Below are 16,430 nucleotides of genomic sequence, written 5' to 3'. Positions count from 1 at the left end.
ACCATCCACACTTTAAAATCCACCAGATTATCTCAGGCCAGTTCCTGACCGATAAGAAGGTGGGAGTTTACGTTGAAGTGGACATGTTTGGACTTCCTGCTGATACAAAGAGGAAGTACAAAACCAAAACATCCAATGGGAACTCACTGGACCCTGTATGGGATGACGACATGTTCGTCTTCAACAAGGTAACATCAGTTTCATTAACTCTTTGTTTATGTGGTGTTGAAACTCCTCTGTTAACATAATCGACCCTGTTTTACTCCAGGTGGTCCTGCCCACACTGGCCTCTCTGAGGATAGCGGTGTTTGAGGAGAACGGAAAATTTATCGGACACAGAATCCTCCCGGTGTCCGCCATTCGACCTGGTTAGTTCATATATAGAATCCCTCGTATGTATAACTGTATACATGTGTATTTTATGTCTAACAACTGGCAGAGTAGTTACACAGGGTTCTGGCAGGGTCTTAAAAAGTCTTAAAAGTCTTGAATTTACAAATCTGCATTTAATAACTTAAAAAAGTCTTTAAAAGGCATTAAATTTGATATGGTAGGACTCAAGTTATGTTGCTTTAAACTTGTTTGCTGGATTGTCTTTATCCTTGTAAAGCCTGAACCATTAAATCACTGACAGAAAATTCCAGTTCTTTGAAACTGGAGACTTTACTGGTCCTTCTGAACAACCCAAAACATTTTTTTTTCAAATATCAATTTCCATATATGAGTTTCAATTTTGTATCATGTTTGATACATCAGGTCTCAATGCTCAAATATTGTTATTTTGGAACAAACACAAACATGTCTAACAAATTGGTAATTCCTTTTTAAAACTGCCAAATTATTGCCTCCTTCCTCATTAATGACAATCTTGTAGTGTCACTGGAAAGGCCTCTGGTGAACGAATTCTTCCCCCCTGGTGGATTATCCATGTATTGCATGTATCTAATTGTGTACATCAGGTTTTTCAAGAAAAAAAATATCACACTGATCAAGTAGAGCAGTGTTTCTCAACCTTGGGGTCAGAACCCCACGTGGGGTCGCCTGAAATTTTTAGTAATTGATAAAAATAAAAAATATATGGTGAGTTGAGAGAGACAATCACAATCCATAAAAGACGTGAGAAACTCTGAAGCTGAAACTGAAGCACTGTAGTACTGTTTATCTGTCAAATGTTCATTGTGGTCGGTTTCAGATGCTGCAGTCCTTCCATAATTCATAGTTTGAGTTATTGTTTGTTCAATATTAATTTGCAGCCTCGTATAACTGCAAAAATCTACATCTTACCAAGTGTATTTTTCTCATTTCTAATCAAAATATCTCATCACACTTAAAATAAGACATAATCATCTAAAGAATTGAATTAAGCAAAAAAAAAATCTTTAATAAAGCAAAAAAAAATCTGCCAATGGAACAAGTGAAAATTATCTTGATGAGATTTTTTGAAATAAGATTTTCAAGATCTATTGTCTAAAAATAAGTTCTTATATTTCACTGAAAAGTTACTCTTTAGGTGATTATGTCTTATTTTAGTGTGATGAAATATTTTGACAAGAAATGAAAAAAATTCACTTGGTAAGATTTAGAGTTTTGCAGTGTCAATACAAATTCGACTAACTGTACATATCCTGACCAAGGAAAATAAAATTCTCACTTTGTGCAGTAATCTACACCTGGCTTTTCTGCCCCCGTCCATAATAATATGCATTTTATAGACTAAAGGTCATCTAAAATTAACATTTATTTGTAACATAGTATAGCAAACTATTACATGATCAAAAACAAATTAATTTTAGCCAAAAAAAAAAAATGTCTGGGATCGCCAGAAATTTCTGACGTTAAAATGGGGTCACAAGCCTAAAAAAGTTGGGAACCACTGCCTTAGAGTGATATTGACCCATATATTGTTTTCCTCTGATCAGGGTACCACTACATCAACCTAAAGAATGAGCTCAACCAACCTCTCCTGCTGTCGTCCCTGCTGGTCTGCACTGAGGCTCAGGACTACATCCCCAATGAGCATCAGGGTAAGAGCAACTTATTCATAACATTAGAACATTAAAACCAAAACAAAACAAGAAAATTGAACATAAAAAGAAACCATATCTGAAAAGGAGCGGGATGAAGTTTAACTTCTATACTCCCCTTACCCCCATCCTTCTGTCTACCCTGAATGTGTCAGATCCCATTAGTAACTCAATAAATCCTACATATATCAGACTAAATTTTGCTTCAGCACAAACAAAAAAAACTGCAGTAAATATCAAAAAATAGACTCATTTCGCATTTTGCAACACATCAAAATAAATTCTGTCCCTTTCTTAGCATTAATACACATATCAAAACAAATACGCTGGTCAGCCCTAAATCCAGTTTATATGATTTTTTTCATCTGTGACATTAACACTGCCATCGTAACAGGCCACCTAGCTTTCTTCATGTTTTCTTTGCAATAAAAGTGTTAGAAAATGTCTTTTTTCCCAATTCTTTTGCACCTTTGTTTTCAGGAAGAACTTAACTTTCAATATCTGGTCATTAATTATCATCATAAATGCTTAAAACAGTGTGTTTTTAGTAAAAAATAAAACAATAGACTTGAAGTTTTTTGCCTATTCATGATCAGGAACAACTATAAATGTCCAGAACGAAACTTTCTGAGGTTGCAGAAATAAACTTTTAACAATTTTACACCTGCTCAAACATGCTTTTTGGGCTTGAACATTCAGTATCCATATTATGGCTTCATATTTTTTGTTATTTCCAAGCATTCTTTTCTTCTTCTTTTTTTAGTTTAGTTTAGTTTTTTTTTTCGAATATGCAACAAAACAAAGTAATCTTACTTAGTCCTTAGAAATAAAACAGATAGTAAGAAATTACGGAAAAGAAAACTTACACATATACATGAAAGCAAAGCATGACTTCATTTGCACATTTGAAAAGGAGTGGGAGGAAGTAGAACTGATTTAATCCCACCCCTTCTCCACACAACAGTCTATCCTTTAACTTCCTATCAGCATAATATATGAAAAATCAAGTCCCTTAGATCTCTTATGAGCATTTAACCTCACTTATCCTCACATACACATACATACACACCCATATTGACATACCAGAGACATACATAAATAAATAAATAAATAAATAGATAAGTACATACTTACATAAATCCTTGAAGGCAACACAAATGAATACACAGTAAAAGTAAATGAGACAAAAACAGCAATATAACACTCAACAAACACACAAAAAACAAGGAACAAACAAAAGAAGACAAGACAGAATATTAATATAACATAAGTATTGGGACTCTCTATCTTTGTACTGGGACCAGACTATCTGTTTATATACCAGTTTAAATTGCTGGATATTTTGGCATTGCTTCGGACATTGCTGCTGTAAAGTGTTATAAAGTGTCAGAAAGCTCAGGATTTCAGCTTTCTGGTGCTGTTTGAATTTTGTGCAAATGCTTCAGGAGTTACAGTCATTTGCTGTAAACTGCAAAATGTAGCGTCGGAGAGATTGCCGTTGTTAAAGGGTTAAAGTGGTTTTCGTCCATGTGTGTTTTCCAGAGTATGCAGAGGCTCTGACCAACCCCATTAAACACATCAGTCAGTTGGACAAGAGGATGACCCAGCTGGCTGCTCTGTTAGAGGACAACGTTGAGGTGAGTTAGTGTTAAAACCAACAAATATTAAAAAAACACTGAAATGGAATGGTTTAGAACCAAAACACATCAGTGACCTCCTGACCCAGTATGAACCCACCAGACCCCTCAGGTCAGTCTGTAACTGGTCTGTTGTCAGTTCCCAGAGTCAGGACCAAACACGGAGAAGCTGCGTTCAGCTTCTATGCTCCAAATGTCTTGAACAAACTCCCAGAAAGCCTCAGATCAGCTGAAACACTCAGTTTATTTAAATCCAGGTTAAAGACCCACCTGTTCTTTTTCAGAAGTTCAGATATGCACTGTTTTTTTTAAGCTTAAAGTTTTTATCTGTTTATCTGTTTTTTTTGTTTTGTTTTATTTCATGCCTATACTTTTTATTGCTTCCCTGCTGTAATGCTTTTAATGTTTTATGTAAAGCACTTTGAATTGTATTGTACATGAAATGTGCTATAAAATAAACCTGCCTTGCCTTGCCTAAAAATCTGCCTAAACATGACCAGATTTAGTCAAAAAAGAGAAGTATCATGTCATGTTTTTCCTTAAAATAGAAAAGGTAATGTAATCAGAGTAACTCATATGCATGTATGATACATATTTGAGTAGGTAATTATAAGCACAAGAGGTAAAATTTTTAGTTGAAAAATGTCAAATTACTGCTCGAACTTAGAATGGACGTCTTTTTTTTTTTAAGCTTTACGCAGACATTCAAAACATGCAGTTCTCAACAAGAAATTGATCTCAAGTAGGACAAAACCTTTTAGATATTATGTTCAACTGTGCTGATAATAAATTTTGGACTAAAATATTGAAAAGTCTCTTCCCTCTACAAAGGCCACAATTAAATTGTATACCCTACTCCTCCCTTTGAGCACAGCAACTCATTTTTTTAAATTGGAAGAATGACAAACCCCCCTCCTTTGGCAGATGGATATGTCATGTTATGTTTTTCCTTAAAATAGAAAAGATTAGATACACATTGAATGGATCAATGGGGAAGTTTCATATGGTATGGCATCCTTTTATTTCTTATGTAGAACAGCTGACAGTGCACCTTGACACTGGATAATGTGTGCTGTGTACAAAGTGTGTGGGTAATTACGTAGTGGAACCTTTTATTTATTTATTTATTTATTTATTTATTGTGCTGTCTCATACCTCTGTTATATGTCTCAGTGTTTGTCTTACTTTTTGTATGTTTGAAAAACCGAATATGAAAAAAAATACATTGATCAAAAAACCAGAAGTATCTGCTTACAGACTGAAGCCTTTCTGTGGTTTCTTCCATCCAGCATGTTTCCAACCAGCCCAGGGAGGGGGAACCCAAGAGAGAGAGTGACACCACTCCAGGGGGTCGATCCACCTCCCCCTCCGTCAACCCCCCACCCAGTCGAATGGAAGAAATCCCAGACATCCCCAACATACCTACACCTGGTAGAAACACTTGTATTCACTACGTACACACACAAATGTTATCTTTTGTCTTCTTAACATGTGTGTTGGCCCTAGGGCTAATGAATCACAGAATAACATTTATACTGGAGTGCATGAAAACATTAGGAGCTTTTATGTTTACATTTCTCTTCTTGAAAAGTAAAATAATAATTCCTCAAACTCAAACAATTTCTAATAATTAAAAAAAAAAAAAGTCCCAACACATCCTGTGATCTTACTTAATCTTTCAATTTGTTATAAAAATGTCACTCAGATCTTCCAATTTAAGGTAAATATTATTTATTTAATATGTTTAAAGGGGTTATATATAGTATTTATATTCCAAACTCTCAACAGCAAAAGAAAGGAGTATAAAAACCATCCACGTTATGTATCCACAGACTGTATCACCCACTGAATAAAATATAAAGCTCACTGTTTACACACATCTGTATTGTAGTATCATCAAGTTTTCCTCTTTCTGGTTATTTTTGACAGCTGATTAAAGTAACTCAGTAGTCACTTTTCCATTGGACATCTGCGCAAAACTTTACCGATGTTTACTAAATGTTGAAAAAACAGAGGTGCGTAATGTCGGTTTTTCTATTAAATCACAAATGCAATGATTTGTTTATTTATTATCGCGAGATGACATGAGAAGTCCTTACATAAACATGGCGATGAACGTAAATAGGGTGTTGATTTACAGATATATTATTGCTATTAAATATTACCCCTCTATCTCGTACTAAATTAAAAAATGATTGGGTTTCCTGGTGTGTCCACACATACCGCGACATGTTTCTTCTTCTTCTTCGCTTGTCATAACGTATGTCAACATCCGTTTTTTAATTCACCTGACTCTAGTTGCGAAAAAAGGTCTATCCATTGCAGTTTTGCATGATGTACCATTTTGCGCTACGCCCGAAAAACCACCTCTTGCCGGCACAAAAACTTTAATCAAAAAATGAGACTTTTGGCGAAATTGTAATTTTTCCATTAGGTAAATTTTTATGCACAAGTTATTTTTGCGCAATTCGAGGGTCAATGGAAAAGCGACTAGTGTCTTTTAACCTTCCTGTGCTACATCAGCTGATAGTTTACATCATAGCTCTGTTCGCTTAGCTCTGTTTGTAGTCAAAGGGTCCAATCCGACCCTTGGGATGAATTTGCAGAGACATTGATAGTCAAGTTGTATTGATCATAAATGCTATATTTTTCAGTTCCAGATGCCTAACACTAAATGTTTTGTGTATTGGTAGATCCACTGTGATCTTTAAGTTATGTTGTGCATATGTAAATAATAAACTGATGCATAATACTGCTCGAATTCACTTATTTTTCCTAAGAAATTTAAGGTTGTTTGTGAATTTTCAGGTTATTCTCATTTTTTGTTTAAGGAACAGGGTGCTTGCACAGGTCTTGAAAGTCTTAAAAAGTATGGAATTTTAGATTTTAGTTGAATTTTAGAGTATTTGTTTTAGAGTATTTGTATTTTATATAATTCAAGATGAGTTTATTTGATTAAGTAATTTTTTTTTTATTTTTTTTTTTATTAGTGATAGGTTCATTTATTTGTTAATGGGCATTTAATATGTTTTTCTTATCAATGAAAGAGGGCACTTTTCAGTTTACATTTTGCACACAATATTAACTTATAAAATGGGTTATTTTTAATATATTACAGTTAAATATATGAATGTTTGAAAAATAATAACAGACATATTTGGCACAGGAACAAATTTTGCCAAATTTTTTTTCAGTCAAAATATTGAGGTGAGAGGTGGGGGTATGTTGAGCCGCATTATGTAATAAATTCCCATTATGTAATAAAAGTTCAAAATGTAATAAGAATGTCACGTCGTCTTGTAATAAAGCCGCATTATGTAATAAACTGACACATTTTGTAATAAACTACCTCAGTGCATTATGTAGTAAATTTTTTCGCATTATGTAGTAAGTTATTACAATTTGAGAAATTTATAACAAAATGCACTTGATACATTTTTATTTTCAGGAAAATGTAATATGCTAAATTAATCTTTAAACTGTGTGGTTAAAGTTCTGATTACATTACTTGTAGCTCCTGTGACTAATTTCTTCTAAATTGCTCTGAAATTATATTAATTTGGATTGTTATTACATAATGAACCATGTTATTACTTTTTTTTTTTTAAATAAAAATGTGTCAAGTGCATTTTGTAATAAATTTCTCAAATTGTAATAACTTACTACAGAATGTGAAAAAAATTTACTATATAATGCGTTGACATAGTTTATCACAAAATGTGTCCGTTTATTACATAATGCGGCTTTATTACAAGATGATGTGGCATTCTTATTACATCTTGAACTTTTATTACATAATGGGAATTTATTACATAATGCGGCTCAACAGGGTACTTGGCTAAAAAAGTATATTTCAGTAGGTACTCCACTGTAAAAAATTTGACAACCACTGATCTAGTCGATGTAATAAATTCACTTCATACAGTTACTAAACAAATTATTAGACCACCCTTGTTTTCTTCAATTTCTTGTTCATTTTAATGCCTGGTACAACTAAAAGTACACTTGTTTGGACAAATATAATGATAATAACAAAAATAGCTCATAGTAGTTTAATTTCAGAGCTGATATCTATCCATTTTCCATGGTTTTCTTGATAATAAACAAAATCACTTCAGTTCTTACATCAATATCTATGGCATTGTACTGACAAAAACAGTGCTTTTAGGCATTCCATGTTTTCTTTTCTGCCTGTTTTAGTCACATGATACACACAGGAGTTAGTACTTGATTGCATAACTATTGTTTATGATGACTTTTGGTGGTCTAATAATTTTTTCCACATCTGTATTTCTACAATCCAACACGTCTTTACCTCTTTATTCTAAACACACAACTAATACTTTTAGGCCATATTTTAATATTTTAGAGTAGAAATACTTCATATGGCCCATTGTTTTGTCAATCCTCAATTGTGCTGGCTGTCATTTCACACATATTGTCTTGTCTGCTTCCTCTTCTGTATCTCTGTGTTTACATAACACCACCAGGTCAGAAGGAGGACCTCATAGCCTCTGTTCTGGCAGGTAAGGCCATTCCAGCACATCCATCATCACATGTGTGTCACAAGCCAGTTTCATGTCGATGATGATGATACTTTTCGTGGAATGCATTCTTTTTTTGACTGTCTGCGTTTTTCTGTTTTTTTTTTTTCATCTCAGACATCCAAGCGCAGTCTGTAGAGGAGCTGAAGCAGCAGAAAAACTATGTAAAAATACTGAAGAAACACAGTAAAGAAATCAAAGAGCTGCGGAAGAAACATCTCAAGAAGGTGCAGATACATACCACATGCCTGATGGAATAAAACGCTCAGTATTTTATATGTGAAAAGACCCCTGTGTTGGTCCTAAACACAGACTAATGTGTTCATTTTCCTCGTGGGCAGCAGATAAAATTGTTTTGTGCCTGTGTGTTTGTGTGTAGGTGTGGAATCTGAGTAAAGAACAGAAAAGCCGGAGTAGTCAGCTTCAGTCTGACACCCAGAGGAGACGCAGTCAGATGGAGAAAAATCTCAAACGTAGCCTCAAGAAAAAGTAAGAATGGAGAAAATCTGACATCAAATGTGTGCGAGGAGGGGAAGGGGAAAACATTTGACTTAAAAAAAAGAAAAAAAACAGATTGGTGATGTGAAGTGAGATCTGTCAGATTCAGAGGCAGCAGGTTGGTCTTATAGTTGTAGCTGGAGGCGGAAAAAGAAGTAGAAAAGCAGATACATGTATTCAAATAAAAAAGACACATAAAGGTAGAGGCATTGATTCATTCTCCCTGAAAAGTTACTCTTTAGGTGATTATGTCTTATTTTAAGTGTGATGAGATATTTTGACAAGAAATGAGAAAAATACACTTGGTAAGATTTTGAATTTGCAGTGTGTAGTCTTGCCTTTCACAGAAACCTAGTTTTTTTTTTTTTTTTTTTTTTTTTTTTTTTTTTTACTTTTTGTCTTGTTATATTTGCCTTGAGGTCTTCAGTACAATGTATCCTATTGGATACACAAAAAGAAAATTTTATTTATTTTTTCTCATTTGATGAGTCTCCATGCTTCAAAGGGACGGTAATAAATTGTATTAACAGTAGATTACACTGGGTTACAAAAAAATGTTTTGTGCAAGTTGTCTAGGTTTTTTCAACTGGATTAGGACCATTTTGCACCGCTAAATCCAAAAATGACATCTGTTTTTCTCAGTCAGGTCAGGGTTTTTTTGCTAATTTGATTTTGAAAAATTTGATCTGCTCACAAAATTGATTACATTTTTGTGACTTTATCAGTTGATTTTTTTATATAGTTCTCACCCAAAATAGGTTTTAAGAGAAAAAAAATCATTTTCTAACAGGATTCCTGTTAGGTACAATAAATTAATAATAATAATAATAATAATAATAATAAATAATTTATTCACCGCAGATGTAGCAGAATACGTCGGGCTTCTTTTTGCAAGATCTTCTAGTCGAAGCCATTTCATTCACCTGTAATATTAAAAAACCATTAATCATAAATTGGCAAAAGTAAAATCTTCAGAAATCATTTATTGCAAGAAATATGAAAGAATTTTGTATCATATGATGTGAAAATGCCCATAAATGTAAGCAAAAATGTTAAAAAGCCAATATGTATTAGTTCAGAAAGCTGACCTGATTGAGCAAAATTAATGTGGTTTTTGGATTCAGCACACCAAAATGATCCTAAATCAGCTCAAAAAACTTAATAAATTTGTTGTTGACCAGTGTTATTCCTCTCATGCATTAAATCTAAAAAGTAAAGTACCTTTTATGAAAATGACAGTAGTGAGCACAGATATCTTTGGTAAGTCACACTTCAGTGCAGCTAACAGAAACCTTGAGCGCATTATCAGAACCCTGTGGCTGCTGTTGACTGAACCTGACCTCCTAAGTGTGTGTCTGTGTGTTTTCTTATCAGCGAACCCAATGAGCCGGTGCAGCAGGAACTGACGGCCTTGGATCAGGAGATCGCCAAGCAGACGCTCCAGCTGAAGGAATGGCAGATGCAGGAGCTGCTGAAGCTTCGACAGCAGCTGCACACAGTGGAAAGAGCCAAGCAGCAAGCGCACCTGGAGGAGGTAGGAGCAGCACACCGAAACACACTTTATTACATACTCTATGTGACATGTGACTGCCCTTTACATAAAACTGCAGTAGACTGGCCAGCCATCTGTCTTTCTCAATAAGAAATCTGTCTGGAATCACGGGGCTTGAATCCAAATATAAAGGCGGGACTAACAGGTGCTGAGTTAACCCTCCGGTATCCAGGGGCGCCTTTTAGGCACACTTTGCACTTCATTTTTAAAAAACTTCATATTATTTTTCACAATTTAAATAAGGTTAGAATTCAAAAGTTGTTCATTTTTGCATGATCTTTAAAATTCTGGCCACCAACTAAAATTTGCACATTGTAAACAAAAGAAAATTACAAGATAAGTACGTGTCCCAAGTGTGCCTAAAATGCACTATTTCTTCCATTTGATATGTATGATTAGGGCTGACCTTGATTTACAAAAATAAAATCAAATTAGAGCAGAAAAATAAATCAGTATATAATATTTAATAGTTTGATTTATAGGTGTGCCATTTTGGCACACTTGGTGACAGATGTTAGTATTTTTGAACATTTGACCTAGCGCCAAAAATAATGATGCAAATTAACCAATGTTGGAGTTAATCATTGACACATGCCAGGCTGCAAAAATCAAATAACATGTGATCCACTTTTTATGTAGTATAAAGAAAAAAAAAATTTTTTGTGTGTTTTTTGCAGCCCAAAAAATCGTTTGTTTACATTACAAACACGGCATTTGAAGGGTTAAAAACTGTGACAATTATTGAGTATTTGGTATTTGTATTTACAGCTCAGGTTGATGAAATAGAAAAAAAGTGTAAAAGAATTAAAAACAAACTGTATGAAATTTTTTTTTGACATTATTCCACAAGTGTGCCAAAAAGGCACACTTGGTGCTTAGTAAGGGCCTTGCTGGACGGTATACCGGAGGGTTAACCAGATTCAGATTCAGAAAACTTTATTTATCCCATACAGGTAATTCATTTGCATCTTACCCCAGACATCAGCCCACATCCACAGTGCAGTGTGACAAACATAAATAAATCAGTGCTCAAATACAAGATTATTGAAAGCAACTACGAATAAATGCATTTAAATAATCAACAATAAATAATCAATAAATACCAATGCGGACTAAAAGACTAAAAGACCCTATTGGTTCCGCTAATATTTAAAAAAGAAAAAAAAATATTTAAAATGACTAAAACACAGGTGTCAAACATGCGGCCCGGGGGCCAAAACTGGCCCGCCAAAGTTTCCAATCCAGCCCCCGGGATGAATTGGTAAAGTGCAAGTTAGGGCATCAAACTCAAAAATAATATCATAATAACCGATAAATAATGCCAACACCATTTTTTTCTCTTTGATTTAGTGCAAAAAACATTAAATTATGAAAATATTTATATTAAGAAACTATTCCTTAACAATAAAATGTGAATAACCTGAACAAATATGAACAACCTGAAATGTCTAAAGAAAATTAAGTGCAATTTTAACAATTTTTTGCTTGTTACTAAATGTTTTGTGCCGTCGTAGATCTGATCTGTAATGCACATATAGCCTATAAATGATAAGTCGAGGCATAATATTGATAAAACTGTACTTACATTTCTTAACAAATTCCATTTTTTTCCGGTTATTCACATCCTTTTTGTTTTTGATAGTTTGTAAATGTAAATATTGGCATAATTGATTGTTATGTTTTGCACTAAAACAATTTGGAGTTATCATTATTTATTGGCTATCATGCCATTTATTGTATTGGTCCGGCCCACTTCAGATTAAATTGGACTGAATGTGGCCCCTGGAGGAAAATGAGTTTGACACCCCTGGACTAAAATGACTTCTGTCAGAGTTTAAAAGTGTAATAGCTGAAGGAATAAAAGAAGAAACCAATCACAGATAAGATGGACGTGACGCTTTTGTCAGAGAAACTTAAGAATACAGGGAAAAAAAAAAAAAAACAGAAGGGAAGGAAAAAATAAAGAAAAAGGAATAAAAAAGAAATTTAAGAATACAGGGTGTAATCTGTAATTCAAAACGAATTACAAAACACCCGCCCCCAAGACTTGTGATTGGTCCGCTATAAAATACACTCGCAGAAAAAATTATTAGACCATCAAAAGTCATCAAAAACAATGGTTATGCAATCCAGTACTAACTCCTGTGTGTATCATGTGACTAAAACAGACAGAAAAGAAAACATGGGATGCCTATAAGTACTGTTTTTGTCAGATGAAGTGATTTTAGTTATTATCAAGAAAACATGGAAAATGTCTAGATATCAGCTCTGAAATTAAACTCGTATGAGCTCTTTTTGTTGTTATCATTATATATGTACCTTTAGGCATTAAAATGAACAAGAAATTGAAGAAAATAAGGGTGGTCTAATAATTTTTTCTATGACTGTAGATTGGACATAATTCACAGTGAATGGACTGTTTTGTCAGTATTGAATACACTGAGATAACCAGATGGCTGTCCAGGCTACCACTGCAGTTCTGCACAGCAAAAAAGGCCTGTACAAAAATAAGAAAATGGGTTAAAATGTCTTATTTCAAGTAAAATTATCTTTCAGTGCAGTAAAAATGTGTACCCATCAAGTTTTCTTACAATACGAAAATTTTATTTAAGGATTATAAATGCTAAAATTCTTCTTTTAAGCAGAATATACTTGTTTCAAGTCTTCATAGCAAGATTTTTATCTATCTATCTATCTATCTATCTATCTATCTATCTATCTATCTATCTATCTATCTATCTATCTATCTATCTATCTATCTATCTATCTATCTATCTATCTATCTATCTATCTATCTATCTGTCTATCTGTCTATCTGTCTAATCTGAGGAAGATGTTGTGACCAAGGTTATTATCATTGATGAAAATGAACGAAATGACAAAAACTTGAATTGTAAAAACATTTTCATTAACTGAAATAAATAAAAACTATAATTAAAAGAAAAAAAGGATAACTAACTGAAACTGGACTGTGTGCTTACAAAACTAACTAAACCTTATAAAAAATTATGGCTAAAATTCCCTTCGTTTTCGTTTTTGTCAATGTCGGATTGATACGAAATCAATTTATTTGGCTTGAGCAGTTTTAGCTAGCGGCCCCATACGGTACTTCACGGTCCATCACTTCTCGTCACTTGTCATTTAGAGTCGTCTTCTGGTCCCCACTCTACCTGGAAACATGGAGACTAAAGTTGGGAGAAAGCAGCAGAGTACTGTCTGGGATTTATTTAAATACGACGGCGAGGAAGAGAAAAGATATGACGAAACTAAAACTAAGCCTTTAGAACAAAAATTAAAATTAATAAAAACTAGCAAACCTGCTCTAAAAACTAATTAAAACTAACTGAATTAGAGAAAAAAAGGTAACAACTAAATAAAACTAAACTATAATGAAAAATCCAAAACTATTATAACCTTGGTTGTGACTCCACAGATGTATAGATGTAGGTATAAAATTTCAAACAGTTCCTGAGTCCACCATACTCATCCCCCAACAACAGAGCTTGTTTTGTTATAAATATTGCTTCAAATTAGTCATAATATCCACAGGGGGTAGCTCAAAATGAAAATTCATGGAACAATTCAAATAATCTTAAAAAGTCTCAAGTGAGATTCTCTCTTAGAGGCTCAATTAAATCATTTCATACACTTGGGATTCATTTTTACGGTATTTGGAGTCTTTAAATTTTCCTCAGAATATAGATGATTAAACATCATTGAGAAAGAGGGGAAAGGAGAGGAAAGGAGGGAATGAGAAATTATGTGTAGTCTTTTCCTTTCTTCTCTGATTTCTGTGTATTATACTATTTTTTATTTATTTATTTATTTATTTATTTATGATTTGAGTTCCTTTATTGTTATTTATGGTTTCTGTTTTTGATTTTCTTTTATGTTTTTCCTTATTTTTTGTTTATTTATTTATTTATTTATTGGCCTGTGGGTTGGGTGGGTGGGAAGGGATGGGTGTTGACAGTCAGATATGTCATTGTTGATTGTGCATTGACTGTTACGAATTGATATAATGTCTGTTGTGTTCACTGAAAATGTTCAATAAATATAGTTGGGAAAAAAAAAAGTCTCAAGCAAATCAATCTAAAAAATGATCATTCAAGCTAAATATTCCAAATTCAAGTCATTTTATCTCAGGCACATATTCCTTTTTTACAGTGTATGAATTATTAAACATCTGAATCATGCACAGAAAACCCTCTAATCGACCTCTGAGAAACTTTGCGGCACCTGCGTATGTTTGCACCTTGGTTGCTGTCAGGTCATTGTCTCCTATGTTGTATTTTTAGGCTTTCCTGAAATTAAAGGAGACCGCCCAAGAATGCCAAGCAGCTCAGCTGAAGAAGCTCCGGGAGACATGTGAGAAGTGAGTGCAGCTGCTTCACCCTGCATGAGTGAACACACACGTCTGGAAGGTTTAACAAGACCTTGAACGTACAGGACGAGGCAACTACCACCTGGTTTTACTTTGACTCGTACAGTGAAATAAAAGAGGATTTGAGGACATAAAGGAGGATTTTATTGCAGTGGTGCTGGTGTCCCAAAACTGAAAAACTAATAAGAAACCAAGGATGTTGAGTAATATATTACATTATTGTCTAAACCCAAATAGGGATGTAACGATATGAAAATGTCATATCACAGTTATCATTATTATCACGGTATTGTTGAAATTGTGCTCAAAATGTTCAAAAAGTACTTAAACACACTAAAATAATTTAACCAAGTTGTATTTTGGAAAAAAAAAAACAACAAAAAGAAAAAAATAAAATAATTGGCACAATGTACTTTCTGTTGGCAGAAACATTCAAATATTAACCCTTAGTGGTCTGAGCCTATTTTGGCTGTTTTTCAGTACTTTTGATTTTTCCTTTATATACTATATAAACAAATGTTTACTATACCCATGTTTGGTATCTTTTTTATTCAGCATAACTGCATCTATATCATCTGTCCATTATTTTTTTCACTTTAACCTACTATAGCAACATAAAAGGACAAAAAACACACAAAAAAAGTATAAAATCCGATTTGAAAAATGTATATAATTTAATGCATAAATAACACAAATATGCTTAACGAACCTTTTCAAAGACTTTAAAAGTAAATATAGGTTCCAAATATTAGGTATATACAATTAAAATTGTAATTAATTAAAACTATACTCAAATATTGGACATAAAAGCAGATCTTTACATAGATGTTTTCTCTGGAAAAGTGTGGTAATCAAACTACGGTTATCATGATAATTAGAATTTAAACGGTAATACTAACCGTCTGCAATTTTACCACGGTTTATCATTATACCAGTAACTGTTTAAAGATTAACTCTTTAGGCGCCAGAGTTTTTTTTTTTTTTTTTTTAATTATTCAATTTTGATATTAAGATATTAAACAGCTGTAGCTTGGAAGTGTTTAGAGCAGTGGTTCCCAACCTTTTTTGGCTCATGACCCCATTTTCACATCACAAATTTCTGGCGACCCCAGACATTTTTTCTCTTAGCGGGGCCAGACGGGCGAAGAAATCTTTCCATTCTCTATTCGGTCAGATTTTCTGACCGAATAGAGAATGATATTAAATATTATATAAATATTATAAATATTATATATCAATTTATTTTTCTGCACTAATTTGATTTTATTTTTGTAAATCAAGGTCAGCCCTAATCATACATATCAAATAATCATTCATTTTACATTTTTTTAACCCTTTAAACAATCTCTTTTTATCATGATGTCACTACATTTTTTTGATGCAAAAAACACAAAATATGATTTTTTTTTTCCAGAATACTACATAAAAATTGGATTACATATTATTTGATTTTTGCAACCTGGCATATGTCAATGATTAACTCCAGCACTGGTTAATGTGCATTATTATTTTTGGTGCTAGGTCAGATGTTCAAAATACTAGCATCTTAAATAATATAAAATATTATTTAAGATATTAAATATTATATATTGATTTATTTTTCGGCTCTAATTTGATTTTGATTTTATTTTTGTAAATCAAGGTCAGCCCTAATCATAGGTATCAAATAATCTTTCATTTTACATTTTTTAACCCTTTAAACAATCTCTTTTTATCATGATGTCACTATACTTTTTGATGCAAAAAACACAAAATAGGATTTTTTTTCAAAATTCTACATAAAGATCGGAT

General features: G+C 33.2%; 1 protein-coding gene across 1 annotated transcript in view; it reads left to right on the top strand.

Annotated features, from left to right (window-relative positions):
- plcb3 (phospholipase C, beta 3 (phosphatidylinositol-specific)) overlaps positions 1–16,430 on the top strand; it is a 146,027-nt gene that overhangs the window by 124,286 nt on the left and 5,311 nt on the right. The window contains exons 21-30 of the mRNA XM_030162722.1: positions 27–188; positions 269–368; positions 1,920–2,024; positions 3,567–3,661; positions 4,951–5,092; positions 8,152–8,187; positions 8,323–8,432; positions 8,585–8,694; positions 10,078–10,237; positions 14,554–14,630. Of these exons, the coding sequence (XP_030018582.1) occupies positions 27–188; positions 269–368; positions 1,920–2,024; positions 3,567–3,661; positions 4,951–5,092; positions 8,152–8,187; positions 8,323–8,432; positions 8,585–8,694; positions 10,078–10,237; positions 14,554–14,630 (1,097 nt within the window). The remainder of the gene's footprint in view (positions 1–26; positions 189–268; positions 369–1,919; positions 2,025–3,566; positions 3,662–4,950; positions 5,093–8,151; positions 8,188–8,322; positions 8,433–8,584; positions 8,695–10,077; positions 10,238–14,553; positions 14,631–16,430) is intronic.

The sequence above is a fragment of the Sphaeramia orbicularis genome, chromosome 18, assembly GCF_902148855.1.
Source record: "Sphaeramia orbicularis chromosome 18, fSphaOr1.1, whole genome shotgun sequence".
NCBI classification, from domain to species: Eukaryota; Metazoa; Chordata; class Actinopteri; order Kurtiformes; family Apogonidae; genus Sphaeramia; species Sphaeramia orbicularis.
The sequence above is the reverse complement of the archived record's forward strand: the minus strand, read 5'-3'. Positions and strand labels throughout refer to the sequence as shown.